General features: G+C 39.5%; 1 protein-coding gene across 3 annotated transcripts in view; it reads left to right on the top strand.

The window, feature by feature from the left end:
• Positions 1 to 44: 44 nt before the first annotated feature.
• PXDNL (peroxidasin like) overlaps positions 45 to 24,267 on the top strand; it is a 502,908-nt gene continuing 478,685 nt past the window's right edge. For all 3 annotated transcript variants that reach the window (XR_012378199.1, XR_012378200.1, XM_025870586.2), the window contains exon 1: positions 45 to 4,707. Coding sequence is in view for 1 of the 3 variants with exons in the window: in XM_025870586.2 (XP_025726371.2) it covers positions 4,544 to 4,707 (164 nt within the window). In the remaining 2 variants the exon portion in view is untranslated. The remainder of the gene's footprint in view (positions 4,708 to 24,267) is intronic.

Raw genomic sequence — 24,267 nt, 5'->3', positions numbered from 1 at the left:
TTTCTTTTTTTCTTCTTTTTAATTTAGAAAATCTTAATACACCCATGGATATATGCTTGAAGTATTATATACAGTTGTCCATAATTGGACATCTCATTTCCTTTTGACTGTTGCCACCTCTAAAGCAGTGTAGGTTTCGTTTTTTAAATTTGTTTTTATATTCAGTATAGATGAAGGATATTTAGAAGACATATGCAAAACACAAGGAATAATTCAGTGTACCTGTACGTACATGTGTGTACCTACTACTAGATTTTGACTTGTGTGCCCCTTCCTAATCTCCTCTTAATTCCTCTCTGGGGTGTTCCTTTTGTGTTTATCGCAACCTTGCCTTTTTCTGTAGCTTTAGCACATATGTTTGTATCTCTAAACAATGTATCATTTGGCTTCATACATACTTAACTTTATAAACTGGAATCATACTCTGTATTCTGCAGGTTACTTTTTTCACTCCAGGTTGTCTTTCTGAGATTGTTCCATGTTGTATATAGTTAAGTTACATCCGCAACTCGGTTTAATTATTCATCCTACTGTTGATGGACATTTGTTGTTACATCAAATGGTTTGCTCATCAATATTCTTCAACAGGTCTTGTGACTGTATGTGTGCAAGAGTCTTCATAGAGTGTACATCTAGGAGTAGAATTACTGGATCATAGAATACGTTCATACTCACTTTCACTAGGTGGTGCAGATTTATTTCCCCAAAATAGTATAACATTATGTTCCTTCCTATAGTGTTTAAACATTCCAGTTATTCCATAATCTCACCTACATTTGATAGCAGTTTTGCCTATTTAGTAGTGTGAAGTGTTATAGAGGCTTTGTTTCTTATTAAGGAGGTTTTGTACCTTTTTGAGTGTTTCTTGGTTTTAGGTTTCCTTTCTGTAGAGTTCCCATTAGAGTCTTTTGGAAATGTTTTATTCAGTAGTTTCTTTTAAAGAAGTTGGCTTGTAGAGTTCCTTATGTAGCCTGACCCATTGTCATTTACATGTATTGCAAGTATCTTTCATTAGTTTGTGGTTTCTGTTCTCATTCTGTTTGTGGTATCTTTCTCGAATTAGAATTTTCAAATTTGTGTCAGATTCATCCTCATACAACCTCAACCCAGAATCATGAAAATATTAGCCTATATTTTCTTACAAAAGTACTAAGATTTTTGTCTTTCACATTTAAGTCTGTAGTACACCTGCTATTGATCTTTGTGTAAAGTGAGAAATAATACTTTTTTACTTTTTGATCAACTGTTTCAACACCATTTTTTGAAAAGTCCCATTTTCTTCCTCTGATCTGCAGTTAACTGTTATAAATTTTCGTATTTATGCTTTGTGTCTAGGTTTTCTTTTCTATTTTGTTAGTCAGTTTATGGATCCCTGTACTAAAACTACCCAGCCTTATTTACTATAGATACAGTATTTCTTGATTTAGTAAGATAAGTCCCTTCAACTTAAATTTCAGTAATTTCTTGGCTATCCTTGGACCATTGACTTTGATACACAGTTTAGAATCAGCTTCTTAGATTACATATACACAGTCCTCTTGGGACTTCCTTTGGAATCACTGAATTTATAGATCAGTTTGTGTGAGAATTAACATGTTTATGATATGGAGTCCTTCAATCCATGAATAGGGTACTTTTCTCCATTTATTTATTTAATGTCTTAATGAAGGTACACAATTTTGTTTCAAGCATCTTTTGATTTATGTGTAGATATTTTATATTTTTCAATGCTGTTGTATTGTTTGTTAAAATCACTTTGCTCCATTATTGATTTTTGTACATTACTTAAATCCCACTGACTTGTGATTGTTCTCAGTTTTCAAATAGACAACCAAATCATCTTTATAAAGACAGTTTATTATTTCCTTTGGGTTTCCTTGGGTTTCCTTTGGGTTTCCTTGGGGTTTGTTTTTATTTTGCCAGATATGCTGGTTGGGACCTCCAGTACAGTGTTGAATAGAAGCCACGAACAGGAGTAACCTTATTTCTTGTTTTATTGCCCATGTATAGTCATGTTTAATAAATGGCTTGGTGTGCTTCGAAAGAATATACTGTTCAGCATACTATTCTGTAAATGTCATTTGAATCAAATTTTTTTATTGTATTCAAATCTAATATAGTCTAAGTAAGCTTTTTTTTGTATGCTCTTATGATTTTCAGCAAAATCTCTCACTTTGATGGTAGAATGTCAGTTCATTATAGGTCTTTCAATTTTTCCTTTGTATATTTTGATGCAGTGATGCTACACTTTAGGTTCCCTATGTCTGCTTGGTGATTTGAACCTTTAACATTATGTGGGAACCCCCTTTGTATTCTTTGCTTCAAAGTCCATTTGGTTTGATATTCCTATAGCTATTTTTGGGGAGGATTGGTGGTCACCTAGTGTATCTTTGTAAATTGTTATTTTAGAAGCTAATTTGGGGGTATTATATCTGCAGGGAGATTTTTGTATTCCCTTCCTCCCCATAGCAAGTTTGATAACAGGCAATTTTCCTTGTGTTCTCTGGGTGAATGGGGACGGTGGTAAAGTGGATTATTTCTAGTTCATCCTTAATGAACTTGATGAAAATACAGGTTTTCCAGTTAAGACCCTCCACTTAAGGAAAGGCTTTTTCTTCTTCCTGTAACCATGCTATCCCCAAATCTCTTTATTTTACTTGGTTAAGCAAATACTCTCAAGCTGAACCAGGCTTCAGTGTTTACCTACCTTCTTAGCCTCTCATTTTCTCTTCCTTTTTGGACTCTAGTATACATGTTTAACTTAGCAGCTCAATGTATTTTTTAAAAAATGCTTCTAATACTTAACATATATAATAATAGTTTTCTGCAGGAAAGTTGTCCTGAGGCATTCTAGGAAAGAATCTACGGTCTATAGTGGCTGTGTCATGCATGTGGTTCTCTGTGCCTTGCTTGCAGTTCTTAGCCTTGTATTCACGGGAGGAAATCAGTAGAATTTTCTCATTTAATGGCAGCTTAAGTTTCTAAAGTAGAGAGTGTATAGTCTATCCTGGAAAAATGCTCTATCAGTACAAGCTAGTATTATGTTTTGAACTGAAAACAATGCACAAACTTGTATGCCTTGCTCATCCAGGTCCTCCAAGTCACAAACATTGGCAAAAGCACAGTAATTTTAAGGCATGGGATTGAAAGGAAGAAATTAGCTTTTTTAGTTTATTTCGATACTTAGACAAAAAAATAAACATTGAACAATTGTCAAGCATACTTGGTTTGTTTTAAAATTATTCTTGTTCGTAGAGTTTTTTTTTCTTGCAATCTCTGTATTTTAATAAAATAATAAAGCCCCACATATTTGAGTGTGAACATTTTGCCAAAAGAGGGCACTATTCACCCACTGTAGGATGTAAAGGGACTGAAAAATTACTGGAAAGAAGGCAAATAAATTTATTTTCCTCCATAAGGTTGATAAAGTTTGACAAAACTAGATCTGCAATCATTACATTTGTCTCCCAGTCTGGTCATCTGGGATTGTTTCCTACATTGGACCATCCCAAGTTTTAACTGGTTTTTCTATTACTTTTACATTTTTTAAAGTGCTAGTTTAGGGATAAGATTTGTTTGGAAATTTTAGGCTTTAAGGTTAAAAGCAAAAACCTTTTCTAAACACCTGCCTAGAGTGACCAAAAAACTCGTGTTTAAGGCCTATTTGTTGGAGTCTGTTTTTGCCAGTGTCCTCAGGGCTGCTCACCTCAGTGACCCATGGCCAGTAAAACCTGGTGAAAAATGCATCTACAGCCAACGGTGCGGCCACTGAGCCCAGCGGTGGTTCGCCCTCGTTCTACTTTACACATATGTTTGTCTATCAATTTGTCTCCTGCATGTTGGTATAGGAGTTCATGGTGTAGACATTACCAGCTTTAAATATTAAAGGAAGAAATTGGAAGTAGCTGGTTTGAATCTCATGAGTGAAATGCTTTGGGCTTCAGGTGTAGAATATATAGGAAGAAATGAAACCATTTTTTGAAAGCATACTTTGGAGCAGGGAAGGAAAATGTGAGCCTAGATCAACTAATTAGAACTCTGTCTGCCCTTTAGGATTTGGTAATACTGCCAGATAAAAAGAAAGGCTGTTCCGCATTGATTCAATAAATAATCAACTTGCGCTTCAAAAGGACAGCTAGGGGGAGGAAAAAGGACAACTAGGGGCTAAGAGGCTGGCGCTTACATAATATGTGCAGTGGAAGCAACTTTGGAAAAGTTTCTATTTGCATTATGCTGCCCAAAAATAGAGTACGTTTGTTCCCTAAAGCGGCTTTGGCACGGACAAGCTTCTCCGCGTCCCTGAGAGTCCAGCGCCCCCTAGAGGCGGCAGGCACCCTCCGCCCTGTAATGTGATCTCTCTGCTCCTGGATTGGTCAGAGGCTGAGTTTTCCCTGGAAGCTGCGCTTAGCTGGGGCTCCCAAGCCCGGCTCCGCTCCGCACGGCAGGCCTGCCTCTGCACGGCAGGTCCCGCACCACAGCCACCGCCGCCGCCGCCACCGCTGCTGCTGCTCCTGCTTCTTCGCTTCCAGCAGCGGGTGGAGCGATGGAGTCCAGACTCTTCTGCTGGACCACTTGCATTCTTCTGGTCGTGTGGTGCCTGCCAGTGCTACCCTGCCCTAGCCGGTGCCTTTGCTTGAAGAGCACCGTCCGCTGCATGCACTTGATGCTGGATCACATTCCTCAGGTGCCGCAGCAGACCACAGTCCTGTAAGTTCACACAGATTCCCGTTCAGCACTTTTGCATTGCCCTCTACTGAGACTGAGCACTTTTCTTTTAACCTAGATTCCTGATGCGGTCTCTGCTGTATAATCGGAAGAGGGTTTTCACGTTTCAAACAACTCAGTGGTTCTGCTTTGTTAGACTAGAAAATGTGAGCAATGATGAGTTGAAATAAATATATTTACACTAGGTGCTGTTATCTTTTCCAACATCTTCCAGAACTTACTGTTGAGAATTTTCATCTCCAACTTAAGAATATTCCTGCATAGATTCTCAGATTATTCCTTTCATCCTCTCCAAAATCCTTTGGACTCCTAATTAGGTCACCATGTGTCTGTACCATTTGAAAAGAACTGATTTAGCTTTGTAATGTGCTTCCAACTTATTATGTGCTGGCAATTTGCATTTCTTCTGTTCATTGTCGGGCTTTGTATTGCGTGTGCCGCTCAGGTGGGTGATGCTGTCAACCTCAGGCCCTTGAAGGACTGTTGGTTTAACAGAGCAGACCCTGTCCAGTAGAGCACTGGGTACTTGGAAACCTTCTGGAGCAGTGACTTAATCAGCATCTAGGAGGTGTTATGGGTTGGTAGTGGGATGGTAGAATAAACCATAATACAGGTATCAGATGGACTTGGGTTCAAATCCTTGTCAATATGGAGATAATAAACCTGTACCATTGAATTGACATTTGGATTAAATTAAATGATATGTGTGAAGTGTGGATCTTTTATTATCATAATTTTCAAGTCCTACATCACAAGAGAAGGAAAAACACTGAAAGGACATGCTGATTTGAAGGGTTCACCTCTCCATGGTAAAGTTTTTGCAGATTATGTCATGTCCATGGAAGAGAACTCCTTTCACTGTTCCAAGTCCATTCTTGAGCAGAGTGAAATAGCTTAACATTCTTGGGATTTTGAGATATGAGATAAGATCAGCACTGTTTTTTTTTTTTTTTTTTTTTTGGGGTCATAATCATGAAATGAGGAATCTAGCTTGGTAATGAAAAGTTGAAGTTAGTGGTTGGTAGTTGTGTAGAATAAGAGATAGGTATTTGCCATACATCTTTATGGTAATTTTTATTAAGCATTTTGTTTGTTTCATATGCTTACAAATAACAAAATAAGTCTTACTTTAAAAAGTAATAAGATAGGTTCTGGAATCGGGGACCACTGCACCATCAGCACAGGCAATCAGCACAGCACCAGAAAGACCTTTGGTGGACTTATAACCATCCCTGTGTCATTTTGTAATAGCGGTTTCTGATAGAAAGTAACAGAGCCTTACAGAAGGGGCAGCTTGTCTAATCAAGTGCCACAGACTTAAATAAAAGGCTACCTAAGGTCCAATCTGGACCTAAAATTTTGATTCTTAGGTGTTTCAAAGAAATAATTAGCACTCATTAGACACTCTCCTCCTGACATATGGACAGAACTGAAAGGACACTATTGATGTACTTGTGAAGAGCCTTCCACTACATGTGGAAATAAGTCCCAATGGTTGGGTTCTCAGGTTCCAGACTGGGCCCGCCGGTGAGACAGATACCCCTACAGACGAAATGTGTGTTGCCATAGGTGAGTTCTTGGCTTCTTGATGTCTCGGTTTCCTTTTCCATAAAATGGGAATGCTAATAAGTGTTCACCCTCCAGGGTTATTCTGAAGATTAAATGAGTTAGTGCATGCTAAACACTTAGGACAGTGTCTGGCCCTACTAAGCACCATGGAAGGGTCTGCTATTATTATGTTTACAATTAAGGATAGGAGCTGCAAACTTAAATACCTCCAGGAAGCTAGCTGGTAAAGTAATGCGAGGTGGATGAAAGTAGGTGGATGAAAGACAAACCACTGCGTGAGCAGTATGATGGACTGCAAACAACCTCGGCTTGGGTCTGTGGGGGCCGCGAGGAGGGAGAGGCGAGCCAGTGGCAAGGCCCGGCCAGCTCCTGAGCTCATCGCTGCCCTGTGGGAATTTGGGCCTATTGTTAATGAGCTTGCCATATTTTTCAAGAGGATATGGAAGTCAAAAATGAAATACCCTAACTTTTAAATCTTAGAGGATAATTAAAATTTTTTTATGTGAAAGGCAACAGCACACAGGCCCAACCACACATATTTGTAGGTTACTTTTATCCCAGGACCTTCCGCTTGTGACCTCTATTAGAGAAATAGTATAAAGGCCAAGAAATATATGTAAAGTTTATAAAAGTTGGTGTGCTCTACTTCTTTTGGGCTCCAAATCCTTGACATAGGATTGTTTTCAAGTAAGCAATATCATGAAGGTACACTACTAACTGCATTAAGATAAGAATTCTGAAAGAGAAAGAGCCAATCAGCCTTTGGAAGCTAAGGCAAATGGAGCCGGGCCCAGTTCCTCCCTAGCAGCAGCATTGAGAGTTTTTGTTAAACCTCACTTAAATATATATGTGTTGTCATCCTAACTGTGGAAACAAGATAAATAAACATAGCCAAAGTGCTTAGTAAATGTTAATTAGTAGTAGTATAACTTTCTTGAGTTTGTCTTTACATGTTTTTAAAATTTTAACCTTAATACAGAAAATACTTTTCTCAACTGTAGGTAAGGAACTCCACTATACTTAATGACTGATTATGGTTAGGGTTTCAAGTTTAGAAAAATGAAAGAACTACTCCCCCTAATTTTAATTTAATTCCATCTATAAAGATATCATTGGGTATTCAAAGCAAATATCATTTACCAAATAGGCCGCTACCATTTAGAAACTCTCATTCCTCATGCTGTGTATTTTAGTAAAGCAAATCTTTCAGAATTGGAATTACCAAACAAAAAATTTCTAGTAATGAACTTTAGGGAGGCTATTCAATAATCAGAAGTCCTGTGTAGCTTTAGTTGATTTTACTTCAGCCCCAGGTCATTAGGTTGCACCTCCAGAATCTCAGCTGCTGTTTAAGAAATGTGATGTTCTTTGAATTCCCAGGAGTGAAAGACTGAGCCTTGGTTGAACTCAGGGACTGCGATTAAACAGACTCTAAAAACCATCTCAATTCCACTAGAAAAATGTAAAAAATGAGAATTTCCCCAAAAGTTTTAAATTTATAAATATGTAGAGTGTGAAGTTTTAACTATTTAAGGCATTTCCTTTATGTACAAACCTTGCCTAGCCCTCTAGATATACCCACCTTGGGAGGAAGGCTGGGGGTGGCAAATGGGAAAATGACAAGTTCAGTCATGAAAACATTTATCCAGCTGATAGAAATGTCATCTTGTTCAAGAAGAAAATAGAATTCCTTCAGTTCTTTCCAGTTTCCAATCCAATCAGACAAGTAGTTTTTTTTCTTAAATTTAACCCTCAGGGGTTACTTTGACCTTTGAAACAGAATTTTTCATGACTTTTTTGCAACTGACATAACTTGCTGGCTTTGAGTTATCACTTAGTGAGCAGGCCTGGACTCCCTAGACGCTTTCCCATTTGGCATGGTTGAAGGGAAGCATGAGGGACCCGGCTAAACTATATCTAAATTCAAACCTACCCCAGTTGTTGACCAGTTGGGGAGAGAAATGGAACTAAAAGTTGAAATACATTTCCTATTTCATTGCCTACTTAATAAGTCAGGGTACACTATTTCAGCAAATGCCTCCAGTCTTGGGGGCCTAACATGATGCAGCCTCACCACCCTAATGACTCAGGACGGCTTGGTCCTCAGAGAGGAGCTAGAAGAGCCTGTTCTAGAAGGTGGGTTGAGTGTTCATGGAGCCCACATGAGGATCTCGGGTGGAGGAACAGTGAGGAGAGGGCAGGGCTAGATACGTGGGGGGATAAACACTGCCAGCTATTGGCATCACTGTCTAGGGTGTGACCCACCCCTGATGTCTAGGAGTCATCCTTCAGTAAAACCAACCTACAGGAGAATTAGTTTAGGGGATAAATGAGTCCTTTCTGGACATACTAATTTGGGAGTCTCCCGTGGGACAAATAGTTGAAGAAGTCCAGCAGATAGTTATGGGGACCTGGCGATTTAGATCTATGCTGTTGAGCATTCCCCTAAAGCACCAGGGAGGGTGCAGGGCAGAGGCGTGGGACAGGAACACACCACTGAAGGGGAGAAAGTGAGCTGGCCAACTCAGGGAAGGCAGCAGGATGTTTCCCAGAAGAGTGTGACCAAGGTATGGCAGAGTCCAGCTTGGACAGTGAAAGACAACTTGACGATTGGATGGTGCAGATGACTTAGCAAAAGCAGCTTTGCCAGATAGGAATAGAAGCCAGATTGCAAGGATTAAGGAGTTATAGGCTTGCTTTCCCAGATTTCAGAACTTGGCCTCTACCAAGGAAGTGTCAGCATCCCCATCTCTGAGTCTTGGTATCCTCATCGGCAAAATAGGAATCAATAATTGCCTAGTGATGCCAGGATCCAAGTGATCTCGTCTCAGGATTTCCTACAATAGCCTGTACTTAGATGATATATGCTGATTAAATTAATGGAAGAGAATAGTGTTTTCTTTTTTTATTATGTTCAGTTAGCCATTGTGAGAATAGTGTTTTCTATACTGAACTCTGCATTTCAATCCCTACTATAGATTCTATAAGTGAGATGAAGGGAAGCATTGCACAATAACAGCTTTTGGGGGAGTAGTTAATATGAGGCTGCAAAGGTGAGGTCCCTGTTCTAGTTAGAGAGCTAGTGCATATATAAAAAGTTGAGTAACAGTACAGGTCTGATGCAAGAAAGACCCCAATCTGTTTTGTATTTATGGAGTAAGAAAGGATGGTGAATGTCCTGGTTTGTCAACTTGATAGGGTAATGTAAACAGTGAAAGTAAATGACAAACAAAGAGGGAAAAATCTGAAGAATAGGGAAAATTTGAGTTTTACTCAGGCATCCTGGTGGAGAGGGTAGAGGCTTAGGAATATAGTAAGCTTGGGAGGCAAGGGATACGATTTTGAGAGTCATTGGGATAAGAGTGTGCAATTAATTCAGCTGGAGGGAGGAAATGTGCTTTCCCAGGAAGCGCTTGTAGAGTGAGACAAGTCTGCATAGGCTAGGATTTTGGAAGGCCCCACAGTCAAGGGAACACATATGTAAGCAAGAGCCAGGACGGTCAGCTGTGGTTGTGAAGTCTGTACACTCCTCAACTCCACACTGTGCTGGGAATGGTGCCCCCTGCACTTGTGCGGTGTGTTGGCCCTGGGGTCAAAAGAAGGAGGGGTCAGAGAAGAACACAGCAACCAAAGAAGTAGGAGTACCAGAAACGAGTGCTATCTGTATTTCAAGAGGGAGGAGGGTGGTCAAATCTGGCAGAAGAGGTTGAGGTAGCAGAGTGCAAATTTTGCCTTCAAGCTGTTAGAAGAGAAGAAGGTCGAAGGAATATTGTTTTTGTTGTTGTTTTTTAAAGATTTTATTTATTGATTTGACAGAGAGACACAGCGAGAGAGGAAACACAAGTGGGGGGGGGCGAGGAGGGAGAAGCAGGCTTCCCGATGAGCAGGGAGCCTGATGTGGGGCTCGATCCCAGGACCCAGGGACCATGACCTGAGCCGAAGGCAGACGCTTAGCGACTGAGCCACCCAGGCGCCCCTGGTTTGTTTTTTAAAGGATGGGGAATGTTTTGTGTGAGTGGTAGGCAAAGGGAATGGAAGTTACATAGGAGGAGTAAAGATACAAGAGAAGAGAGTGGGTATGTTTTCGTTGGAGCTTGCAGTTGCAAGGAGAGGTGTTCGATAACAGATTAGTGTAAGCAAGCAACTGAGAGCTTGATGTCTAGATGGATGAGGCAGGATGCAGACCTTATCTGAAAGGGAGAAAACCCAGCAGGACAGAGACTATAAAACTCACAGCCAAGGCATCTGGAGGCTATCACTGCTGCAGCAGATGTCCCAGCCCAGGCTCGGGATGAGTCTGATGTTTCTGGCTCCAAAGGGAGAGAGAAACTTATAGGAATTAAGTTAAAGAGACAGTGGTTGTTGAGCAACTAGATGTTTCTGTTAATTTATTCCACTGCTTCAATGGCATCTTCAACAAATAATTTTTATAAAGTGTTCTTTTATTCAGTGGAGTGGTAAATTTACTTAAGGCGATTGTGTTAGTCAGCTCAGGCTTCTATAACAAAATACCATAGACTGGGTGATGTAAATGACATTTGTTTCTCACAGTTCTGGAGGCTGGGAAAGCTCTCTTCCTGGTCCAATGAGATGGCTGCCTTCTCATTGCCTCACATGGTGGAGAGAGAGACCATCTCTCTGAGGGCATTAATTCCATCATGAGGTCTCCACCATCAAGACCTACTTATTTCCCAAAGGCCCCACCTCCTGATACCACCACAGGGGGATTAAGGGTTCAACATATGACTTTGGAGGAGAATCAAGCATTCAGTCCATAGCAGTGACTCAGGTTTAAGTTATCAAAATGTTCATCCAAAACCAATAGGTTACTGATATAATGTAAACATTTTTGTATGTTCTTTATTTAATCTGTATGTTCCCACTCTGAGACACAATAAACTATTGTTTATTGTGATACATGGAAGGCATATTCTTCGTCTTGCTATCACATGAAGTTAGTATATCTGACCAAAATTCAAATCATGAGACCTTTTCCAAATGCAATATGAAAACATTTAAACATTTTAAATATTCTGCCCTTCCTTCAGGCAAGAGAGAAGCCACAACAAATGACATAAACAGTTTTATTGTCTAACTCCAGACTCTGCAGTGAAAAACTGAGTTATGTTCAAAAATCGTTTGTTTTCTTGTTCCATCTGATCAGTTTGGATCACTGTATCATTCCCTCTCCCAATGATTCTTCATCTGAGTAGGAAAAAAAAAAAGTTTTATGTTTGGATTTTAAAATGGAAACAAGAAAAACATGAACAATATTTCAGCTAAAGAGACTCTAAAAAAAATTCCTAAGTCTACTAACTTCATTTGTTTTAACAGGCAGAACCAAAAGACCCTCATTTAACCTCAATTGCTGCAAAGTGCTATATCTATATAATATAGATATCCATAATACTTTGTATAAATGGTTTCTAAGAGTAAGGACACAGATCTTTTTTTTTTAAGTTTTTTTTTTCTTAAGTTTTTAAATTCCAGCATAGTTAACATAGAGTATAATATTAGTTTCAGGTGTACAATATAGTGATTCAACATTTCCATAAAATACCAGGTACTTACCACAAGAAATGCACTCCTTAATACCCATCACCTATTTCATCCATCCTCCTACCCCACCTCCCCTCTGGTAACCATCAGCTTATTTCTCTATATTTAAGAGTCTGTTTCGTGGTTTCCCTCTCCCTCTCTCTCTCTCTCTCTTTCTCTCTTTCTCTCTCTCTTTCCCTTTGCTTCTTTGTTTTATTTCTTAAATTCCACATATGAGTGAAATCATATGGTGTTTATCTTTGTCTGACTTATTTCACTTAGTACAATAGTCTCTAAATCCATCTACTTTGTTGCAAATGGCAAGATTTCATTCTTTTTTATGGCTGAGTAATATTCCATTCTCTCTACCACATCTTTATCCATTCATCAGTCGATGGACATTTGGGCTGTTTCCAAAATTTGGCTGTTGTAGATAATGCTGCTGTAAACATTGAGGTGCATGTATCTCTTTGAATTAGTATTTTTGTGTTCCTCAGGTAAATACCTGGTAGTGTGATTGCTGGGTTGTAAGGTAGTTGTATTTTTAACCTTTTGAGGAACCTCTGTACTGTTTTCCAAGTGGTTGCACCAGTTTGCATTCCCACCAACAGTGCAAGAGGTTCCCCTTTTTCTACATCCTCGCCGACATGTGTTGTTGATTTTAGCCACTCTGACAGGTGTGAGGTTATAATATCTCATTGTAGCTTTGATTTGCATTTCCCTGAGGATCAGTGATGTTGAGCATCTTTTCATGTGTCTCTTGGCCATCTGGATGTCTTCTTTGGAAAAATGTCTGTTATGTCTTCTGCCCATTTTTTAATTAGATTATTCCTGTTTTGGGTGTTCAGTTTTATAAGTTCTTTATATATTTTAGCTACTAACCCTTTATCAGATATGTCATTTGCAAATATCTTCTCCCATTCCATAGATTGCCTTTCAGTTTTGTTGATTGTTTCTTCACTGTGCAGAGGCTTTTTATTTTGGTATAGTCCTAATAGTTTGTTTTTATTTCCCTTGCCTCAAGGGACATATCTAAAAGGAAGTTGATAGAGTCAGTGTCAAAGAGGTTACTGCCTGCATTCTCCTCTAGGATTTTGATGGTTTCAAGTCTCACATTTAGGCCTTTAATCCATTTTGAGTTTATTTTTGTGTTTGGTGTAAGAAAGTGGTCCACTTTTCATTCTTGTGCATGTTGCTATCCAGTTTGCCCAACACCATTTGTTGAAGAGACTGTGTTTTTTCCCACTGCATATTTTTTCCTTTGGTGAAGATTATTTGACCATATACTTGTCATTCATTTCTGGGTTTTGTATTCTGTTCTGTTGATCTGTGTGTCTATTTTTATGCCAGTACCATACTGTTTTGATCACTACAGCTTTGTAATATAACTTGAAATCCAGAATTGTGGGCCCATGGTGTAATGGTCAGCACTCTAGACTCTGAAGTCCAGAATTGTGTTGTCTCCAGCTTTGCTTCTCATTTTCAAGGTTGCTTTGGCTATTTGCAGTCTTTTTTGGTTCCATACAAATTTTAGGATTGTTTGTTCTAGCTCTGTGAAATATGCTGTTGGCATTTTGATAGGGATTGCTTTAAATGTGTAGGTGGCTTTGGGTAGTATAGACATTTTACCAATATTTGTTCTGCCAATCCATAAGCATAGAATGTTTTTCCATTTCTTTGGGTGATCTTCAATTTCTTTCATCAGTGTTTTACAGCTTTCACAGTACAGGTCTGTCACCTCTTTGGTTAGGTTTATTCCTAGGTATCTTATGGGTTTTGGTGCAATTGGAAATGGGATCAATTCCTTGATTTCTCTCTCTGCTGCTTCACTATGGATATATAGAAATGCAACAGATTTCTGTACGTTGATTTTTGTATCCTGTGACTTTATCTGGTCTTAGTATCAGGGTATTGTTACTCTCATAGAATGAGTTTGGAAGTTTTCTTATCTCTTCTATTTTTTGGAATAGTTTGAGAATAGATATTAACTCTTCTTTAAACATTTGGTAGAATTCCCCTGGGAAGCCATTTGGTCCTGGACTTTTGTTTGTTGGGAGTTTTTGATTACTGATTCAGTTTCTTTGCTGGTTATGGGTCTGTTCAAGTTTTCTATTTCTTCCTGTAATTTTAGTTTTGGTAATTCACATGTTTCTAGGAATTTGTCCATTTCTTCCAGGTTGTCTAATTTGTTGACATGTAATTTTTCATAATATTATCTTATAATTGTATTTCTGTGGTATGTGCAGGGGCTTGTTCTGGTCTTTTGGGGGAGGGGCCCACTATGCTGGGATTGAGTCAAGTTTGACTGAGAAGGGCAGTCTGGCCAGAGCACAGGGTGGGTGGGGCTTGGTATAAGTAAGTTAGGCAGCCAATGTTGGCATTGCACTGCTTTTTGCAGTGGTTCTATGTTTATGCTGAGGGGCAGGGGAGGGAAATGGTGCCAGTCAGCTCCTTTTTTCCCAGAGGGGTGTCTCCATGCATGCTGCCTCTCATGCACTCTGAGGAGAGTGAATAGTCTCCCCACTATGTGTTGTTCCTCAGATTGCTGTTTCCATGCCATCCCCCCCAATCTCCCCTGCCCCAGGTTGTTTGCCTGCCTTCTCTCCAGGAGCAGGGCATTGCCCTCTGGGCTCTATCCCAGCCAAACCCTCTGACCTTTAAAACTCCAGGCTTCAAATCCTGCTGGCTGCAAGCACTCACAAAATCCAGACTCTTTCATTTTCCAGGCCAATGGCTTTGGGGAAATGTTCTCCTTGTGCATTTCCCTATGTGCTCCTCTCTCTCTTGCCTTTCTCCTCCACCACAGTCCCATCCATCTGCAGCAGCCAGGATCTGTTTCTCCCCTAAACCACAGTCTCCACACTGCCTATCTTCTTCTCTGTGGCCTCTTCTCTCCCTTTAGTTGTGGAATTTGTTCTCTCAGTCTTCAGTTTGATTTCTGCGGTATTTAGGATGATTTAATAGTTATCTAGCTGTGTTTGTGGTACCAGATGAGCCTAGGGTCCTCCTTCTCTGCCCCATTTTGAAAATGCAGGACACAGATTTTAGGATTCATTTACCAATTTCACCTGGATTGTGAGCCCATGAGTAATTAGAAGAGGCAGCTGCCTACACACATGGTTTGGAAAAAACTTAGAGGTCTCCCAAAGATAGATTCCCAGATCCTGGCTTTTTCCAGATCCTGGCATTTTCCATGATCTTCCCTTGTATTAGATCACATAAGACTCCAATGAAAGTCATCCATTTTATCTTGCAGGAATGTTGTGCCCTCATAGATGAAATAGGACCACTGAATCAGTTAATTAAGTTAGTACTAGTCGAGCCCCTGGTGTAATTAGAACTTATATGGATTGTGTTTCTGGGAAGGTACAGCAGGAAGTCCAGAGATGCAGGAAGCCAATGGGCTTTGTACACACTGCTCTTTTGGCTTGGAATGCATGAACCCCCATTTTCCTCACTTGGCCTACTTCGGCTTAGTCTTCAGAGGTCAACTCAGAGCTCACCTCTGGGGATTCTTCTCCATCTCCTTTCCCTTCTTCCCAGTTTTTGGGAGATACCTTTCCTGTCTTGACCAGCGAACATGTCACATGAGATTAGGATTGTTAACTTATCTCCCTGACAGACCAAGTCCTGCCAGGGCAGAGAAGACAGATTACATCTTTTGTTTTTGAACTCTTAGGGCCTGACAACATAAAATATGTTGAATGCATGAATGAGCCAATTGGCAAAATGAAACTTGAGAGGTGGTGAAAACATGCCCTACCTTCTAAGAAAGCTGCAGACTGCTCTGTTTGGCCTGCATTAAAATGATTTCTGTTTTTTTGACCCTTACCTACTGCTTCTCCCGTGTTGGTCACTACTCTTGTAAGAGCCTTATGTAATATGCTCTTGAACTGCAGGCTGAGAGAAGAAAACTGATGCCTAGACACAAAAAAACCTTAGGGGAAATGAGGTAAAGAAGAAAAGAGAACTGGAGGCCAAAATTCCAGCAAGTAGAAATGGGTTATCAGAGCACTGACTGATACTGTAGTACAGGGACAGGGAGGAGGTACTTATGAAGATCCTTGCTTCTCAAGTTGGTCCCTTTGGTTTGAAACAAGGTGTTGGTGCACTAGAAGATGGTTTGTTTTCTTCTTCACCCCACATACATGCATCAGAGGGCCTTCCCACCTGGAGCTGCTTCCTTCTTGTTTCACCTACCATCCTCCCTGTTGGAGAGAGGCCGACTTGGCTATCATCTGTATTTGGCCACCTCTAAAGACAAGCAGAGATGAAAAGCTGGTGCAACATTGAGAATTTATTTTTAAAATGTTCCAAATCAGCTAAAAGCGGCTACCAACAAGGGATTATAACTCAGGGCCCATGGGAATACTCAACAGTGCTCACAAGGAGCTTCCCAAGAAAACAGGGACATCACTTATTATACTGTTAAAACTCCCCAAAATTGGTTATAGTAGTATTTTATTTACTTATCCCTCACATTTTTCCAGAAAGGTTTTCAAGTGGCTAATAGCTAATAGTTACGGGAGAAGATAAAAATCAGTGTTTCCCATCTATTTTTCTAAATCTTGTGTTTTCCCTTTTTTGTACTTGTCTTATTTCTGATCATGTTTTTCATTTAATATTAATCTCTCTGAACTTACTGAATGCAAAAGAAGAGGAAGTGGAATTCTGTCAGAACAGAATACCATTTTTTTCTAAGTGTGACATCAGCAGAGTTGTAATCTAGTGCTGAATCTTAGTCAGACTTCCAGGTTATTATATTGAGAGTGGGACCCATACAAAGAATCTGATATCTAAGAATAAACATATGAAGGATTTTGCATCCATGACTGAATTTCCATTTGCCTTTTTCCAGTGTGATAGGTCAAGTTCAGTACTAACCTGGACTAAAGGCAGCCAGAAGCTAACTAACTTTACTAAGGGGAGTCTAAATTGGCACTCTAAATTTAAAGAATTGCCCAAACTGGCAGAGGTGAAGGTGATGCAAAACTTCTTGCGTACCGTTCTGCACTTTTCTTCCTCCAGCAGATTTGAACAATGAAATCCTGGCCAGGGCCTGAGAATGTCATCAGGCTGAAGTTGTTACCCCCCCAGCCCTTGGGCGCTCTCTCGCTGTCTCAGAATGGCCATTCATTTTATGAACTTCAAGTCCTGCACTGTTGTTTCTAAAAGGGGATCATTCTGAGTGACTGCATGTCATGTCAATGCAGTGTGCATGGTACCTCGTGGCTAGTATGGACTGTATACTTGTGATATGATTCCGGTCACACTTGGAATAAAATCCTATCGAAGACATATGGCTGCATGACTTCCCAGTATTTTTCTGTGCTAGAGGAAGAATTTTAGTAAGTTTATGTTTTGCCTAAAATGTATTTCAGACTAACAGATCTAGCTGTGAGGCAGTGTGCTCAGTAGTTAGGATCACAGACCCTGGAGCCAGACTGCCTACATTTGAATTCTCCCTTCACAATTTATTGTCTGCATGTCCTTGGACAAGTAACTGAAGTTCTTTGGCTTCAGCCTTCTCCTCTGTAAAAATACTACTTACCATGTATTGGGAACTATTTAAATGTTACTTGCTGCAATTAGCACTTAATATTATTATAGTCATTAAAGTCTAGAGGTACAGATATCAATTCTAAAAGGTCCTCTTTTTTTCCCTCTCTCTCTATTTTAATAAGGCAGAGTATAAATATTATTTACAAAGATTATGAAACTGGTCAACTCATGTCTCTTGAAACCAAAAGCTTACTTTTCTTGAGAAAGCACTGGAAATATTCTTAAGCATGATTTTACTACGGTTGTGTCTGAAATGATTCAATGTTTAGAAAGTGTTATTTATTTCTGAAATTCAAGTTTTTATAGAGTCTGAGAAATACATGACAGTCAAATTATTAGCCTAGAGAGTAGGTTTAGTAGATTTTAACATTTTGATAAGATTTATAGATTTGCCTTTTTCCAGTATAGAGTCACACTTGTTTTGATATTATGGTCATCCTGCTTGGATCTTGTTCTGATCCCAAAGCCACTACACCATTTTAGCAACCATATTTGTATAATGGAGAAGGGGAAACTCTTCAAAGTGTCTGCTGATTATAACACAGAAACAGTTCGTAGTTCTGGCAGTGAATGTCAGAGGTTAGAACAAAGTTTTATGCCACTTAAAACCATAGATTATAAATTGTATGTTTTTTCCAGATTCTAGTGTGTATTTATAAAAATTCTGAGATTTATACTGTGGGAAAATGCTCTCTTCATTTTTCCCTTGGGAGATATGTGTAAGGAAGAAGGAGAATCTTAGGTCATCTGTGTGTGTGTGTGTGTGTGTGTGTGTACACAGCTGTGGAAGCCTGAAACTCTAGATTTTTAAAAAATAAAAGAAGATGGAGACAATAAAAAGATCAGTGGTTGTCAGAGGTTGAAGGGAGGAGGGATGAATACGTGGAGCAAAGACTATTTTTAGGGCAGGGAAACTATTCTGTATGATACTACAATGGTGGATACATGTCAGCCTGTAGAATGTACAACACCCAGAGTGAACCCTAATATAAACTGTGGACTCTGAGTGATAATGATGTGTCAGTGTGGGTTCATCAGTTATAACGGCACTACTCTGATGGGGATATTGATAACTGGGGAAGCTGTGTGGATGGAAGGGACAGGGGATATATGAGAACTCTGTACTTTCTGCTCAGTTTTGCTGTGAATTTAATAAAAAAAAAAAACAGTTCTAAATATAAAGTTTAAGGGGCGCGTGGGTGGCTCAGTTGTTAAGCGTCTGCCTTCGGCTCAGGTCATGGTCCCAGGGTCCTGGGATCGCGTCCTGCATCGGGCTCCCTGCTCAGCGGGAAGCATGCTTCTCCCTCTCTCACTCCCCCTGCTTGTGTTCCCTCTCTCACTCCTCCTGCTTGTGCTCTCTTGCTGTGTCTCTCCCTGTCAAGTAAATAAAAAAAATCTTAAAAAAATAAACTAAATATAAAGTTTAATTAAACATATAAAATAAATAAAAGAGGATCCCTAGGGAGGTACAGTGCAGGAGTCTAGAAAGGAGCAGGAAATTCTGGAGACCAGGAAAGTACCTGGAAGCAAGGGGGAGGGGACAAGTTGGAAAAGCAAGCCACTTGTGAGTTAGTTAAAATCTCTAGCCAGCTTTAGTGTCTGGGGGGAAGGGAGCCTCTTGACAGGTCTCCAGAGAAACCAAGCATCATGGTGTGGGTCCATTTATAAATATGATCAAGCAGTCATCAAACTTTAAGATGTGAGTAAAGCATCTATAAATTTATTTTAAAAGTTTAAGAGTTTAGATCCTGCCGCTATATACTTCTAAATGCTTCTTGACAACTTTAATCAATGTTTATGTTTACTTATTTAATGTTTTCCCCATGACTTTTAAGCTCCACAAAAGCAGGAATCATTGTATCTTTGTTAACACTCCATCCTCAGCTCATAACACAGTTTCTGGAGCATAGGCGATTCTCAGTAAGCATTTGTTAGGTAAAATACCTAAGAGCATTACCATTAACAACAGTGGCGTCCATGCAGCATTTCCTGTGTTCCAGGCTGGAATAATGTAGGAAAACATACATGTGCATAGATCCTTCCAGCAGACCTGACAGCTCCCCTGGGAGTCAGTCATTGTCTTTACTATTCTGTCATTTTACAGATTCAGCTTGGAGCCTGCTCCTTGCTGGGACAGAAACAGGGAAGGCCCTTGCTTCTTGGAGCTTACATTCCAATGGATGACATACAGGGTGCTGCAAGAGAGATGGGTTTGGGGTGGGAGGATGTGCTTGTTTAGATGGAGTGGTCCAGGGGCCACTAAGGCAGAGACATTTGTCATGGAATCTGAATGACCAGAAGGAGCAGGTTTCCGAGGTTTGGGGTGAGCATGCCAAGTAGGGACCAAAGGTTTGGGGTAAGCATGACAAGCATGGTGCTTTTGAAAGAGGAGAGAAAAACAGATGAGGAGAGAAGATAGGCAGGAACCTAGGGCCGAGATGGAGTGGCCATGTTTGAGGTGCAAAGACAGCCATGGGGACCCAGCAGGACTTCCGTGACAGAGCAGCAAGGAAAGCAAGGAGATCTTGCTGTCAGGAGGGGAGCACAGGTGCAAGGTAGGGCAGAGAAAGGAGAGGGGTGGGGCAAGGGAGGGGGAGGAGAGGAAAGGAGACCAACACCTGGGTCCAGGGTCTCGGGGAAGTGCATGCAGCATGGTCCCCTTCCAGATGCTTCTCTCCACGACCCAGGGCTGAGTTTCCTGGACCCCATCAGCCCCCGCCCTCTCCCTCCCTCAGTGTAGCCCAGGCAACGGGGTCTTCATACCTTTTGTCCCTTGTGTGACTTTGCTTTTGCTTTTGTTTTTGTTTTGTTTTGTTTTATGCCAAGACTCCCCATCTCCAGGCCTTGTCTGCAAGCCTTTGTTTTGCCCTTCAACGCTAACATTGGGAGCCTAGAGCAGTGTTGGAGAGAGTAGACTGATGGCCGTTGTTCCTATAAAGGAATAAAAGAGTCCTGGGGTCTCTGCTTCAGGGCCAAAACAATGGCGCCACTCAGTTTCTCCTGGGTGTGAGGAGGAAATAGGAAAAGGACATAGGCTTAGAAAGGCTTCTCCTTTATCTTAAAAAAGGGGTAGAAACTTCCACCAAAATAATAACAAATGAGATAAAAATTTAATGGTAAAATTTTAAAGTAATTTAATAGTTTTTTGGAATATTCAGTCTTTGGAGTCTAAGGCAAGTTTTACTTCACAAATCACTGACTGACAAAATACCATACTTGCTGTTTGAAGGCAGGTTGATAAAGAATTTTTTGCCTCTTACTCTTACCTCTAGGAGGTTGTTTATCTATAATACTTTCTCTCATTTTTCTTTTAAAATGGGGTTTGTGCAAAAAAAAAATCTATTAATGAAAGAAAATTTTACTTGTGAGTTGTTCCCATTTCTGTCTCTAATCATTTTTTTCTTTTCCCATAAAATTATACCATGCTTTTATTCCTTTTAAAAAATACTACATTTAATTATCCTTGAATAATCTCATAGATTTTAATACACCAGAAGCATTTAAAAAAACAAACAAACAAACATCTGCCTTGGTTGTTCATTATGAGTCTTGTTGCATTTCAGATTTCCTGTGAACTTCCCAGAATTGAAAAACAGGGGAAAATTTACTAGAAAAATATTTTGCAAATATATTGTGTTTAGGGCAACAATAATAATGGGTACAATAATTCATTTATCAAAAATTACTGAATCTGAAGATAAGTAAACACAAGTTTCCCTTTCATTTTCAAATATACATTCTTATTTCTAAACTCCAAACCCCTTTATTTGTATGTTCTTTCTCCTGAAAGATACTCCCTAGGTAGATTTATCTTATTTACCTTTTAATAAAAAGAGTGCAAAATAGGAGAAGGTAATGCTCATAGTTCCTTTGTCTTTATTTATTTTGATTAGCCTTTAAAATTGCACAGGCATGGCATCATGGAAGGCCATGAATCAGAATACCTGTTTTCTTCTCACTCTAAGAAAGTATATGATCTTGGGCAAACCATTTAAGCCCCAAGCCTCCAGGGCTCTCTTTTTTCTCAAGGTATAAAATGAAGACTATACCCAATAACTGCATGGGATGCTGCTGAATGCTGGTCATTGCTTATCCCTGAAGACTCTTGTGTCATTCCCCAAACCATTGATCTTGCTAAACTCTCAATGATTATTCTTTCTGAGAAAGAGAAAAAACAAATTTTATCTCTGTCAGAGCATTCTTTGAAGTACAGATATTTTCTAGAAATATCAACATGTTATCTGTGACTCTCTACTTCTGGTTTCTTCATTTCATGTTTAAGGTGGAATGATCATCATCTCTTCCACTGTGAAACTGTTCCATGAGTAAAGTGAGTGGTGGCCTCTGCCTCCCTCCAGCACCTCCCCAACAGGTGCCTTTCCTTTGGAGAATTCATCCTTGTACCCATTCTCAACCACACATTTTAGGTGAGAATAATTTCATTCCTGGCTCCATAGGGGCAATGGTTCCACGAATCCTGAAAGTTATTAGCTGATATGCAAACATTTCGTACTAATAGTACCATATTTATCAGAATAACAATAAAATCTTGGAACTAGACTTTAAATGTGCACATCTCAAGTATTATTTAATGAGTCATGCTTGTTCTTTCATCCAAGTCCTTTGAATAGTACAAATAACCAGTATTATATTGTTTGTAATGAAGCCAAAAGAGTGAGTTTTGTACTTAGAGTGAGGACAAGTTTCAGAGAGTGTGAAATACAATGATCAGGAACATGTTAGAAAACAGACTGTTCTATCTACAATGAAATATTTAGTGCCCCTGAAGATCTTGATGGTGAGCCCAGGACTTTCACTGAAGACCATTTGCTGAGAGAAGTGTGTCTTGGGTGTTTGTTCATAATTTTACACATCATAGAAACATGGCAGTCTGGAGTAGTTCAATTATTTCAATAAGCAAAAGATACATAATGAAGATATTTTAATTCTAACAATAATATAATTTTTCTTACTAAGAAGAAGGGTAAATGAATCTCTTTGTTTTTCAGTTGTTTTAGGCACTAAAATATGACTTTTTTCTACATGTATCATTCTATGCTATAAAATTTACAGCAACTTAATAAAGGGAAGCAATGCAGAATGATGGTGTCTAACTGTAGGAGAAAATTCTGTGCTGCTTAATAAGTGCTCTTCTGATGAACAAGCATACTGTTTATTGTGTGTTCAGACTCTTCTATCTTTTATTACTAGAAGCAAATTGTATTTGTTTCCATGTAATATTGATGCAATTAGGAGTAATGCTCATGTAAAAAGAGATGGCGGGTACAAAGATGGACTGTAATAAGAGGAGTACTTCAGACAAGGGCATCCAACTGCCATATTTTCTGTTTAATGTTATGTGAACTGTCAAAGGCCTTGAGGCTTCTTAGCTACTCACAATGATTTTGCAATGCACTTGTAACAAACAGGAAAGAAGCATACAAAATCCATGAATGATATTATGGTATGAGTGTACTACGATGATCTAGGAATTCACAAAAGTAATAAAAAAGCATAAGTTGTTAAGGAGAGATGATTAGTTTTTGACTGGTAGCATATACAGTTTGGTTCTGGCAGGTTTACTTGGATCTTTTTTTTTTTTAAAGGTTTTATTTATTTATTTGACAGAGAGAGAGAGAGAGAGAGAGCACAAGTAGGCAGAGTGGCAGGCAGAGGGAGAGGGAGAAGCAGGCTCTCTGCTGAGCAGGGACCCTGATGCGGGGCTCGACCCGAGGACCCCAGGATCATGACCTGAGCCGAAGGCAGCTGCCTAACCAACTGAGCCACCCAGGCGTCCCTACTTGGATCTTTTACCCGGGAGTTGTTTTGTGGTGATGCTATAGTAGGAGCCATCTGACTGATTAAACTGTTACAATTCAGAATTCTTATTCCCTATGGAATTTCTCTTGGTTGAGAGAATGCATGGAGGGTGCCTTTCCCCTCCAAATCAAATATGTATCTTATTTCAGTAATGGCCTCTATTAGTTTATCCTTTGTTTATCCTATATTGAAGATAGATAAGAGAGGATTATTTCTATGAAGTTTAATTATCATAATGCATGAGTGGGAAAGCATTGAAATTAAGAGTATCCTGTGTTATCTTTTTGTTTACTGACTCTTGTTGTGAACGCTTCAATTTTAGGGATGTGAACACTCTAGGAAGCCAAGCAAAAGCATCTATCCAGGACAAGTTATTCAGTTACTGTTCTATATTTCTTGCCTCAGGATTCTGAGCCACTTCATTCTCTATTAGTAAAAGCAATAAGTGTTACTCAGCTCAGCAACATAAAGAGGTTTTCTTCAATGGCCAGTGATTACTGGTATTTCAAGCTTGTGTATATCATGGTGAAGATAATAAAACACTTCCCATTTTGATGGTAGGGGTGTGCATAGTCACCAAATGCCAGCTAGTTCTAGACATTAATTATGGCCTAAGAACCCTATCTTTTGGCAAAGTAAACTGGAGTGAAATGGTCTCCAACTAAAACTATACTGCTTTTACACCTATCTGGATACATTTTTACCCAAGAGGAAGCCTATGGCTATAACTATGCAATATTGAATTTTTTAACTCAAGTTTTATAAAACTTCATACATGTTTGAATATTGCCCATTACCTGAATGATCAGCCACTGCAGATCTGAGAATGCTGTACCTTTTTTATAAGCCAATTTGCTTTATGAATATTAAAATCTCAGATTGCCCTGCTTCTTAAATTGAGTATAGAGGGAATGCTCAATAGGGAGAATGTTTGACATATTCAGGACATTCATAAACCACTAAGTAAATTTTCTGCCTAAAAGGAAAATTTAAAAAGGGTAAGGTGATGTTAACTCTGGAAGATGGTTGTTGGTAATCTAGGCTTCATGGGTA

The sequence above is a fragment of the Callorhinus ursinus genome, unplaced genomic scaffold (assembly GCF_003265705.2).
Source record: "Callorhinus ursinus isolate GAN/ISIS: 27379988/994484 unplaced genomic scaffold, GSC_fseal_2.0 scaffold5, whole genome shotgun sequence".
Classification (NCBI taxonomy): Eukaryota; Metazoa; Chordata; class Mammalia; order Carnivora; family Otariidae; genus Callorhinus; species Callorhinus ursinus.
The sequence above is the reverse complement of the archived record's forward strand: the minus strand, read 5'-3'. Positions and strand labels throughout refer to the sequence as shown.